This window comes from Schistocerca piceifrons, chromosome 6, assembly GCF_021461385.2.
Source record: "Schistocerca piceifrons isolate TAMUIC-IGC-003096 chromosome 6, iqSchPice1.1, whole genome shotgun sequence".
Classification (NCBI taxonomy): domain Eukaryota; kingdom Metazoa; phylum Arthropoda; class Insecta; order Orthoptera; family Acrididae; genus Schistocerca; species Schistocerca piceifrons.
In genome coordinates this window covers 114,813,051-114,825,862 of record NC_060143.1, presented here as the reverse complement: position 1 = coordinate 114,825,862, position 12,812 = coordinate 114,813,051, and the positions used below count along the sequence as shown (strand labels likewise).

General features: G+C 40.3%; 1 protein-coding gene across 1 annotated transcript in view; it reads left to right on the top strand.

The window, feature by feature from the left end:
- Positions 1–7,482, top strand: part of LOC124802566 (probable ATP-dependent RNA helicase DDX43) — a 73,033-nt gene extending 65,551 nt beyond the window's left edge. The window contains exons 10-12 of the mRNA XM_047263435.1: positions 472–713; positions 6,975–7,137; positions 7,218–7,482. Coding sequence (XP_047119391.1) covers positions 472–713; positions 6,975–7,137; positions 7,218–7,406 — 594 coding nt within the window. The 3' untranslated portion in view covers positions 7,407–7,482. The remainder of the gene's footprint in view (positions 1–471; positions 714–6,974; positions 7,138–7,217) is intronic.
- The last annotated feature ends 5,330 nt before the right edge of the window (positions 7,483–12,812 follow it).

Genomic DNA, 12,812 nt, shown 5'->3' with positions numbered 1-12,812 from the left:
ACCAAAAATGCTCTCATTTCTGCCAAAAGTTTGTTGAGTATGGGTAAATTATCTCAGCTTTTGTGCCCTCACTAGTAATTATGGAAAAAAGTTACTGGAAGTTTATATATATATACACACACACATCTAGCCCAGTGAAAAAAACAGTTTTCTTTCAACTAATTTTGTGCAAATGCTGAACTTCTTTTAATGTAACTAAACAAAAATTATTGAGCATGCAGCACATTATCCTACGCAGCCATACAGCAGAAAGCCCAATGTTTTGCACTATGTTATTCACTAGGTCTTTTAGTTATTGTGTAGAGGTTTTTCTTTGTATTGTGAGATACTGTGTGTAGTTATTTTGTTCTCGTTGCATATGATTTGATGCCGTTATTTATCTCGGAGGAGCTATAGAGAAGGGAAAATTTCCCAGTGGCAGTTGAAAGTTTTGTTTGTAGTAAACTAATCCGATACATGATGTTCTTTTAGGTACTGGAATTTCTTGAGAACATGGGTCCTGACGACAAGGTGATTGTTTTTGTTGGGAAGAAAATGAGAGCAGATGATTTAGCAAGTGATCTCTGCTTAAAAGGGATTGATTGCCAATGTATCCATGGAGATCGTGAACAGGCAGATCGAGAGCAAGCTTTGGATGATCTGAAGTCTGGTTGTGTTAGGATTTTAATTGCCACAGATGTTGCTTCAAGAGGAATTGATATTACTGATGTTACGTAAGTTGTGCATTCGTATCCCATCACATTTTTAGTAAGAATTTTACTTTTCCAAAAAGTGTATAAATGTTAATGTAATAATGTTTGAAAGCAATATTTGAAAATTATTAATATTTATAATAGTAAAATCAGTAACATTAACCTGCACAGGAAGAAATCTTTAACTGCAATTACTTGTGTGTACTCTCAGTATTTTCACATCATGTGTAAATCTGTTTTGGTGTCTGTATATTTAGACACCACAATCAAAGAGAGAACTGAAACATTACCTCTTAAGTGAAGGAGCTGTTATGATCTATCCTTTCCATCATCACTGCCAACAACTAGATCTAAACCATTTCTGGTTTATTCTGCCCTAGAATATTTTGCTCCATCCATTTCTTAGGCCGAACGATCTTCGATCTTCGTAGTTTTGGCTTACAGTTCAGTAGTGACTTGAGTATCCCTTCTTGGATTCTAGTTTCATGCTGTTTCCGTGTGCTATTTTACTTTGTAGCTTCTTGATTCAGATTAAATGTGTTTCTTTCCTAATTTTTTTTTCCTTCCTATCAAGTGTGAATAGCCAGCAAGTACTCTTAGAAAGTGCAGCTCTTCACTTGTATACTTTTGCTCTGTCATTTAATAAGTGCCCAGCATTAACATCAGTACATTGATACCCCCTTATTATATTGTTCAGGAAGTATGTATCTTCTTGTACTTTAAAAAGGCTATTTGATTGTGCCACAAGGCTACTGAAATTTCTCTAGCTTTGTTCTCTCATCATTTTTTGATATCAACTTTCTCTATCCAAGGTAAAGGCATTTGTTGACTTGCACTCATATTGGCTGTAACTAGTTCTAAATGCCACCACTTTTGTTTGTGTTTTCTTTATTTATGTTAATGAATGACTGTAGAAAAGTAGTCTGTTAAAGAGGACCGCTAAACCTGTCTTACTCAAAAGCCAAAACCATCAGTAAATTTGTTGATATAATTGTGAAATAGTTGTTAATCATTACATATTCTTACCTTCACATTGTATAATTCCCAGCTTTTAAATTCCTTTGGACTGGTAAATCTGTTAATGCAATGTCAGTATTATGAAAAGGGTAGGTTGCTTCTCGCCATATAAGAAGGTTGTTGAGTTGCAGACAGGCACAACAAAAAGAGTATTAAACAAGTAAGCTTTCTGCCAGAAGGCTTTCTACTGAAATAGACTACACACACACACACACACACACACACACACACACACACACACACACACACACACACACACACCGCTCACACACACGAGAGCTGTTTCTGGCTACTGAGACCAGACATCAAACAACAGCACATGATCGGAGAAGCAGTCTGGGTGGTGGGGCTAAGTAAGAGGCTGGGGTGGGGAGGGGGAGGGAGAGCAGGGTACAGGCGTGTGATGGTAAAGTGCTGTTTGTGGGAGCATCCAGGGACAAGGTGGAGAGAGGTTAGGGCTGGTTACACGGGGGAGGGAGGGGGTGTTGAAGAAGGAGAGAAGTAAAAAGGCTGTGGGTGTGCTTACAGGAGGTGGCTTTCGAGTGGGAACAGGGAATGGTTTACATGGGCAAAGGACAATGATTAACAAAGGTTGAGGCCAGGAGGGTTGCGGGAATGTAGGATATATTGCAGGAAGAGTTCCCATTATGTGCAATTCAGAAAAGTTGGTGTTAGGAAGGATCCAGGCACAGGCTGTGGAGCAGGCATTAAAATTGAGAATGTTGTAATAGGCAGCATGCTCAGCAACTAGTTGGTCCAGGTGTTTCTTGGCCACAGTTTGTTGGTGGAAATTAATGCAGACAGACGGCTTGTTGGTTGTCATGCCCATGTAGAATGAAGCACAGTGGTTATAGCCTAGCTTGTTGATCTCATGACTGGCTTCACAGGTAGCCATGCCTTTCATGGGATAGGTGATGCTTCTGACCAGGATATAAATGTCTTCTTTTCAATCTAACACGTATGCTAAGTCATAGTCAGTAATATCTTGTATGTACCTACATTTTTCTGAAACCCAAACTAATCTTCCCCATGGTCATCATCTACCAGTCTTTATATTCTTCTCTAAATAGTGTGTGTCAGTATTTTGCAATCATGGCTTTTGAAACTGTTTGTTCAGTAGTATCCACACCTGTGAACTCCTTTGTGAGTACATTCTTGACACACATGGGGCCCGCCCTTGCAGTACTGCTTCCTTTTCTGTGCTGCATGTCTATCTTCCTACTATTCTTTCTCCCCTCCCTTGTGGACAAAGTCTTGTGCAAAACTGGGTAACCAAAATTTATGAAAGTGTTATTCTTGCCTTTGTCTCCTTTCTTGTTCTGACTTCTCCTTTCCTTTCTCCGCTTTGACTTTTGAGGTCTCCCTTTGTCGTTCTTCCTCCCTGTGTGTGCTTGAGGGCCGGTTCACACATTTGATGGTCAATGGGTAATGCGTAACTCAAAGAACCCAGGTCAGCAAGTACGGCTCGTGTGTACCTCTGGTGAAGGCCAGGCCCAGGGAGGGGTGATTGCCAGAGCTGTTACCTTCCCAACTCCCAGTTGGTCCCTCTGTTTGCAGTTGGGGAGATGTGCCTGAGGTGTGAACAGTCACCTAAGGCGGGTGGTCTTGCCTCTGTGGGGGCCCAGATGGAAGGAGCACGCCATTGGCAACACTGGCAATCGTGGAGGATTCACCCATGATGAGTACATCAACTCCATCGATGCAGCCTCCATCTAATAAATGGAAATTCTAAGAGGCCAAGGACACAACAAATCTTCCAGTTGCACACACTACCTCAAGGTGCCGGGCACAGAAGGCGGTCAGAGCTTTTCTGCAGTGAACGTGTTTGTCAATCAGAAATGTGTGGACATAATTGCAGGTCCACTAATGTCCTACACTTGCTTATGCAATGGTACTTTGTTTCTAGACACATAGTGCCTTTCAAGCCCAAAAACTACTTAAAGCTACACCCTCAACAGATATCCTGTTCATGTAGAGGCTAACTGAATACTGAATTCTTCGTATGGTGTCATATACTCTCAGGTACATAATGGTATTACTGAGAGGGATATTCAACATTATCTCTATGATCAGGTTGTAATTGCAGTCCATATTGTTATGAAGTGGGTTGATATGAATTTATGCTTACTCGCAACCTTTTCTTAATGTTTGATCAAGTGGTGCTCTCACTGAAGATAGACAGGCTACGAAGTCAACATCATCAGACTCTACATACCGAACGTAATTCGTGGCTCCTAATGTCAGCATTATAACCCTACTTGCTTATCCCATAAAAACACAGCCAAATGTGTAACTTGTGGTAGGGCTGTTCTGCAGTGGCAATCATGCCTCTTCATACCGCGAATGGCGTGTGTACCCCTATGAGTGAAGGAAAAGGTACCCTTCAGTGTAGCTTGTGAATGTTGATTAGCTGAAAGGCTTGCGTACCACTATCTGGCAGTTACAGTACCATTGTTCCTACGTCAAGGCCTATGAAAGATGTTGTTGTGGTCTTCAGTCCTGAGACTGGTTTGATCTTCAGTTAAGTGCTATGGTTGTGAAGTTGTGGTAAGGTGATGTCCTCACCTCCTGCCACAACAGTTGCTCAACCCACAAGAAACCCTTTGCCCACACCGGTGAAGTCACTTGTTACGCAACCAGAACAACGTAAATTTAAAAAGGAATGCACACAAGATGACTTTTTGCACCCCTCAAGTCACAAATGTATTTGTCCACATCTGACAAACACAAAGGTGCTGAGAAGTCGGACAAAAACAAATATTCTTCCCCTTCTCCAACACAAAAATCCTCTAAAACAGTGACATCACGCGGTACCTCCATCCGTCGACCTCCATTTCATCGATGCAAATCGCAAACTGATTTTCCATGCTGGAGTCAGCTGACTGACCCGGGGAGGTTATTGGTACCTGTGAAGAAATAATGGAACAGGATCCTCCAGCTTCAGAACCATGTAGTTGTATGCAGCCGAAGTCTGGCACTCAGCAAGAACCAAAGTAATTGCCCCTTTTAAGAGAAATATCTTACGTCATCTAATATGGCTGTTCTCCAGTGCATCATTCGCGGTATCAGATCACGCAGGGCAGCGTTAAGCTGGTATTTTGATTGTAGTGCCCAGTTTTATGCCTCCAAGAAATGAAATTACACCCTCAAGATCACTTTGACGTCTTCATTGCAGTACATTTCGACCTTCCTTCCAAGAAACAAACTCCAGCTCTAGTGGAGTCATGATGCTCATTTGGGACATCCTGAGCCAAACCATTTCATTGAACACAAACTGTTGATGTCCATCTTTCTCTCCCCAGTTATATCTTTCCTCTTTGTAATATCTACATACTGCCATTTTCTGATCTCAATAGGGCAGAAATACTGTAGCGTACTGCCCAGCTACCTCAACACTTTCTGCTACTTGGCAACTTCAAAAACACCTACCATCCCATTTGGGGCTCTCTGAAAATATGCCCAAGAGGCTCTCTACCGACAGGTATTCTCAACCAGTTTACTCTTTTCTCTTAACACTGGTGAACACACATTTCTTTTAGACTCCACACACACTTTCTCGCACCTGGATCTCTTGTTCTGTACTGCATAGCTTGTCCACCGTCTAGAGTAGTCCATCCTCTGACACATACTCAACCGACCATTTTCCGTGCGTAATTTGTCTGCTGCCTTATGTCCTATCTTTGCGCATTACTGACTGGTAGCTTTCTAAAGCTGAGTGGTGGCTCTACTCTTCACTCGCAACTTTCGACAAACAAAATTTCCATAGCAGTGATCGTTAGGTGGAGTATCTTACTAGTGTTATCCTTACCACAGCAGAATGTTCCATCCCGTGAACCTCTTCCCTACTGCAACATGTTTGGACCCCTTGATGGACTGAGGAATGCGTGATGCTGTTCACCCATGGAGACATGCTGTCAGTGTCTTTGAATGCTATCTCACGAAAGAGAACTGTTTGTTATAAACAGTTGCACGTAAAGCATTGTCAGACATAGCAAGAAAGCTATATGGATCTCTTGTACTAATTCTTTTAACCGTCTTACTTCCTCTTTTGTTTGCGGTAACCGAAGTCGGATATCTGAAGACACATACACCTCCCGATTCCTGGCCTTACTGTAGCGAATGAGATCATTGTGGACCCTATCGATATTTCCAACACCTAGTGTCAACAGTTCAAAGATATCTTGAACTCTGCCCATTACCTTCTCACCTTCCTACCTCAGAAACAAATGGTGGAGGCTTGAGAGATATCTTTTCCCTTTCAGAATCACAAATGCTACAATAACACTTCTACTGTGAGGGAGCTCGAACATGCTCTCATCTCATCATAATTCTCCACTCCAGGACCATACGATATTAACATTCAGATGTTGCAGCACCCATCTCTTGATGGCAAGAACTGTCTCCTTCATACATATAATTGCGTCTGGATAGACGGCACGCATCCCAGTCTTTGGCATGAAGCCACGGTAATCTCCATACACAAGTCTGGTAAGGACAAACATGTTCCATCCAGTTACTGCCCAGTTGAAGACATGCATGGAAAAACAGGCTAACCCTCAAATGGAAAAGATTGGAGATAAGTGTTGCCATCAGTTGCTGGGTACGGGAACTGTGAGAATTGACTTAGGTCTCACCCCTAAATGTCATTTAGGGGTGAGGCCAATAATGTTAATTGCTCTCTGCTTTGGGTGAATAAGCTGATACAATGCTAAGTGGGGTGTACTGATAGTTGTGTATTGTCCTTAACATCACTTCAGTCATTCTTCTGGCAACAGTTGTAACATATCTGTTATATAAGACTCCCCATACTTGTTGCTTGCATTTAATGTCTCAACTTGTGTGGAGTCAGAGCTCTTTCCTGGTTATTTCTGTCCTTACTTGTTCACTCTTTTTCACCAAATGAAATTGTGTGCACCTGATTAAGACACTGGGCTCTTATTCACCAGGAGTGGCTTCTGATCTATGTATTTCAACCTGTTAGATTTCTGTTGTGTCCCTAAATCACGTGAGGCAAATACTGGTATTGGTTCTTAATCTTCCACTGACCTCCTCCTTGGTGAATGAGGACATCTGCTTCACATGTGTAATGTCCTCACTATTAATAAATTTTTCACTAAAATCTGCCATATGTTTTTCACAGTGAGAGTATGGTTGGTCATCATCAAAAAGAACTGTTAGTAAAATTGTTGAAAGGATGTGCACATAGAAAATTAATATATTCATTATATGTTTCCACATATCTGAACTTTGTTTTATGATTTCCAGGCACATTTTTAATTACGATTTTCCACGTAACATTGAAGAATATGTCCATAGAGTTGGTAGAACAGGCCGTGCTGGAAAAACTGGAGAGTCTATTACTTTGGTGACTCGTAGCGACTGGGCACAAGCAAAAGAACTTATTGCAATACTTGAAGAAGCAAATCAGGTATGTTTCTAACATGTCAAGACATTTTGCAGAGCTGTATAGATTTGTGTGATTACAATACATACATTTTTATTTTCCAGGAAGTACCAGAAGACCTTTATAAAATGGCAGAAAGATTTCAGGCTTGGAAGGAAAAGAGAAATGCAGAAAGGGAGCGTGTTCGCTATGATGGAGATAGTACCCGTGGCAGCAGAGGTGGAGATTCCTTTGGTTTTGGAGGCAGAAGGGGACGTGGTGGCGGTGGTGGTCGTGGCCGTGGCAGGTGGTGAAAACTACTGATGTACATAATGTTGTAATGTTTATCTAAATGTTCTGTGATTGAAAATAAATTTTCTTTAATATAAATTGTTAAAATTTTCATTCTGCATTGATGAAAATCTGAACAACTTGTATGGAATTAGAAACCACACGTATAGCTTAATTATAAGTTGGATTGCATTTGCTTGTTGAGTGTCAAAACTTCCTACTGAATTAATGCACAAGAAGTGTCACCTTGCATTGTGTTGCAAACATAGGGTGTGTTCAGCTACCTTTGGTTGACACATTGCTGTAATCTGGGTACCCGTCGATTAAATGTGTGCTGAGGTCAAGAGGTAAAAATCTTGAAATCGGTCATGAAATGCAACTTATTAAACTATAGCTGCAGCCCAAGGCTATCTTATTATATCATAAGAAACATGTATTTGTACTTCACCTTCTGCTGCCTCCTACACTAAAGCAGTAATATGAGGTTGCAAAAATATATGTAAATTAATTGGTGTTAATGGTACATCTCATTGGCATGTAGTTATCAGAATCATGTTAGATTTCAGGATCATCAGGAAAAGCCAACACTAAATATGCATGGAACTAAACTTCCTCTTGTATGGAGAATGCTTCTATTTGTACATCCCATCATAATTTTTTGAATCATTTAAAGAGAAACAGTTTTCTGAACCAACTGAAACATTCCAATTCTGAATCTTGGCAAAGGTCGTTGGTAGCCCAGCATATAATCATCATCCTAGTGCACTTGTTTTTTCACCTTCATTCTGCTTTTGTGATGTGGACAGGTAGAACCTACAATCGACACTTTATGATTGCTAAATTGGTCTTCAAGTACTTTACTCGGGAAGTTTCTATTGCCATTTTGATCACATCAGTTGAGCCTTTACTGCTTGGTAAACAACTTCATATTTATAAATCAAACACGCAAAAGAGTGCATTCTACAGTAATGAATTTAGTTACAGTTTTTGGCTTAAAAGGCCCTCAGTCACACTCAGACATTGTGATAGAGATCACTTCATTAAAGTCCATTAAATTTCGGGCATGCAGCCATGCAAATAAAATTTCTTCCACTGATATTTGGCCACTTATCGTCCGGCCATCCTCAGAGTGGTCGCAAGACTGACAAGGTGCCAAGTGAGGCCTTATATGCTCCACCGCGGCGGTACGCCTGCGAGTCACAGATGCTAGCAAAGAAATGCTTGTACTCTTTGTTGCCAACCAACATCTGTAACTCGCAGGTACAGTACCTGCGACTCTCTCTGAGGATGGCCGGATGATAAGTGGCTTAAATATCAGTGGAAGAAATTTTATTTGCACAGCTGCTTGCCCTAAATGTAATGGACTGTTCATTAAGCTTCGAAAAGTTTAAAACGCACATGCTGATGAATGTTTACAGTTAAGAATAATGGTGATTGAACAACAAAAATAATAAATTTTTGACAATATAATCTAATTGAATAGATAAAAAGTCTACTCACCAAGTGGCAGCAAACACACACATAAAAAAAGGTTTTACGCATGCAAGCTTTAGGAGCCAATGGCTCCTTCTGGCAGGAGGGTTGAAGGGGACCATCGCACTCCATCAGGATCTGATGGACACTGCAGGTCTTCAAGACTGGTTCGACAAGGCCAGTACAGTTTTTTTCTATGCTTTTTGGCAGTTCACTCTGTATAGGAGGTAATAGGTGTGATATGGAAGAGAATGATTTTTGACACCGCCAATTATGTCACGGAAAGGGAGATGAAAAGTTATTAGCTGTCATTACGATGGTCTTGAACTGCGAGCTATTCATGTCAAACAGTATGCCTGTAATGTCCTAGTTGATGTGTTTGTGAATTATTACCGTCCTGTGTAGGGAAGATCAATATAATCTGATCTGTGAAGATGTACTTTCTATTACTGGTGGGAAGATGGAGCTAGGTATAGGCTTTGTTTTCAGCAAGGGGGAAGTTGCAACGGAGAACAAGTCGACTGGTAAGAAGTAATACATGTTTATTCTGGACGTGGGATCAATAAGCAACAGTTCAGAATTAAAAGTAACAGTGGTGGTCATAATCTAAACACAAGTATGTTTTATCACTTCATGCCAATGCCCCAACAGCTGACGGTAATAACATCTGCCCACTTAAAGCAATGGCATGGTCAACTGCACTGCCAACTTCAACCACACAGTTCACCAAGCAGTGAAATCCAGCTTCCTGACCACAGAGTGACAGAGGGAACTATGCAAGAAAATTTGGTGAGCCGAATTAAATTAAAGCTGACCTGTTTTGATTTTGGTGGTGGTGCATCTACTTCATGGTTAGTTAAAAAGGGACTTGACACTCAACATTGTTTATTTGTTCAACAGAGTTGGCAAAATACTGTGGTTGTTAGTTGTAGACTGATGAATTGCAGGCATACATCAGAAGGTTGTATACATGGAAGAATCCTGGAGATACTAGAAGGTATCAAATAGATTACATAATGGTAAGACAGAGATTTAGGAACCAGGTTTTAAATTGTAAGACATTTGCAGGAGCAGATGTGGACTCTGACCACAATCTATTGGTTATGACCTGTAGATTAAAACTGAAGAAACTGCAAAAAGGTGGGAATTTAAGGAGATGGGACCTGGATAAACTGAAAGAACCAGAGGTTGTACAGAGTTTCAGGGAGAGCATAAGGGAACAATTGACAGGAATGGGGGAAAGAAATACAGTAGAAGAAGAATGGGTAACTTTGAGGGATGAAGTAGTGAAGGCAGCAGAGGATCAAGTAGGTAAAAAGACGAGCACTACTAGAAATCCTTGGGTAACAGAAGAAATACTGAATTTAATTGATGAAAGGAGAAAATATAAAAATGCAGTAAGTGAAACAGGCAAAAAGGAATACAAACGTCTCAAAAATGAGATCGACAGGAAGTGCAAAATGGCTAAGCAGGGATGGCTAGAGGACAAATGTAAGGATGTAGAGGCCTATCTCACTAGGGGTAAGATAGATACTGCCTACAGGAAAATTAAAGAAACCTTTGGAGAAAAGAGAGCCACTTTTATGAATATCAAGAACTCAGATGGAAACCCAATTCTAAGCAAAGAAGGGAAGGCAGAACGGTGGAAGGAGTATATAGAGGGTCTATACAGGGGCGATGTACTTGTGGACAATACTATGGAAATGGAAGAGGATGTAGATGAAGAGAAAATGGGAGATACGATACTGCGTGAAAAGTTTGACAGAGCACTGAAAGACCTGAGTCGAAACAAGGCCCAGGGGAGTAGACAACATTCCAGTAGAACTACTGACAGCCTTGGGATAGCCAATCCTGACACAACTCTACCATCTGGTGAGCAAGATGTATGAGACAGGCGAAATACCCTCAGACTTCAAGAAGAATATAATAATTCAAATCCCAAAGAAAGCAGGTGTTGACAGATGTGAAAATTACCGAACTATCAGTTTAATAAGTCACAGCTGCAAAATACTAACGCGAATTCTTTACAGACGAATGGAAAAACTGGTAGAAGCTGACCTCGGGGAAGATCAGTTTGGATTCTGCAGAAATGTTGGAACACGTGAGGCAATACTGACCCCAAGACTTATCTTAGAAAATAGATTAAGGAAAGGCAAACCCACATTTCTAGCATTTGTAGACTTAGAGAAAGCTTTTGACAATGTTGACTAGAATACTCTCTTTCAAATTCTAAAGGTGGCAGGGGTAAAATACAGGGAGCGAAAGGCTATTTACAATTTGTACAGAAAGCAGATGGCAGTTATGAGTCGAGGGACATGAAAGGGAAGCAGTGGTTGGGAAGGGAGTGAGACAGGGTTGTAGCCTGTCCCAAATGTTATTCAATCTGTATATTGAGCAAGCAGTAAAGGAAACAAAAGATAAATTGGGAGTAGGTATTAAAATCCATGGAGAAGAAATAAAAACCTTGAGGTTTGCCGATGACATTGTAACTCTCAGAGACAGCAAAGGACTTGGAAGAGCAGTTGAATGGAATGGACAGTGTCTTGACAGGAGGATATAAGATGAACATCAACAAAAGCTAAACAAGGATAATGGAATGTAGTCGAATTAAGTCGGGTGATGCTGAGGGAATTAATTAGGAAATGAGACACTTAAAGTAGTAAAGGATTTTTGCTATTTGGGGAGCAAAATAACTGATGATGGTCGAAGTAGAGAGGATATAAAATGTAGACTGGCAATGGCAAGGGAAGTTTTTCTGAAGAAGAGAAATTTGTTAACATCGAGTATAGATTTAAGTGTCAGGGAGTCGTTTCTGAAAGTACTTGTATGGAGTGTAGCCATGTATGGAAGTGAAACATGGACGATAAGTATTTTGGACAAGAAGAGAATAGAAGCTTTCGAATTGTGGTGCTACAGAAGAATGCTGAAGATTTGATGGGTAGATCACGTAACTAATGAGGAGTTATTGAATAAAATTGGGGAGAAGAGTTTGTGGCACAACTTGGCAAGAAGGAGGGACCGGTTGGTAGGACATGTTCTGAGGCATCAAGGGATCACCAATTTAGCATTGGAGGGTAGTGTGGTGGGTAAAAATCGTAGAGGGAGACCAAGAGATGAATACACTAAGTAGATTCAGAAGGATGTAGGTTGCAGTAAGTACTGGGAGATGAAGAAGCTTGCACAGGATAGAGTAGCATGGAGAGCTGCATCAAACCAGTCTCAGGACTGAAGACGACGACAATAACAACAGTCATTTTCATCATATGCTGGTAGTGACAAGAGGCATCGAGATTCACTTATAAGATTTACTTAACAGTTTGAGTAAACTGAGTACTAAACTAGATTCTGCAGACCCAAATGTAGGAACTCAGGGTGATGAATTAAAAACTGAATTTAACAGCAAGTTAGATATTAAGGAGGTTGTGAATTCCTAAAAGAATTAATGGCTCAAAGGGATGATTTGAAAGTTGAAATGCAGGTAACTAATTGGAAACTCGATCAGCATATCACAGTCAAAGAAAAACAAGATATTAAAAATAGGATCGAAAGATATGGAGTTAAATGCATTTTGAGAGCTTACATTCTTATGGATTTAATAGAAAAATATTTAATTAATTCCCAGGCATAAAATTATGCCCATCAACACACCGTTTTGCTAATACCTGAATGTCGAATTTCGAAAATGGAAATCTCCACTCTGAAACAGTAATCAGGGTTTCTGCAATGACTTGTTTTTCCTCTACATTAAACTGTTCCTTTTAATTTTTTTTCTATGTATGTCTTCACATTATGTAGTCTCGCAAGTTAGTTCGTTGAATACCATACTTCTTCACAGCATTTCTAATTGATATTGCATTTGACTTAATATCTTAAATTACTTTAGTGAAAGCTGGATATTTAGAAGTGTTTTTCCTACTGCATTACAAACAAGACTGACAATGAAAGTATAGAAAGCA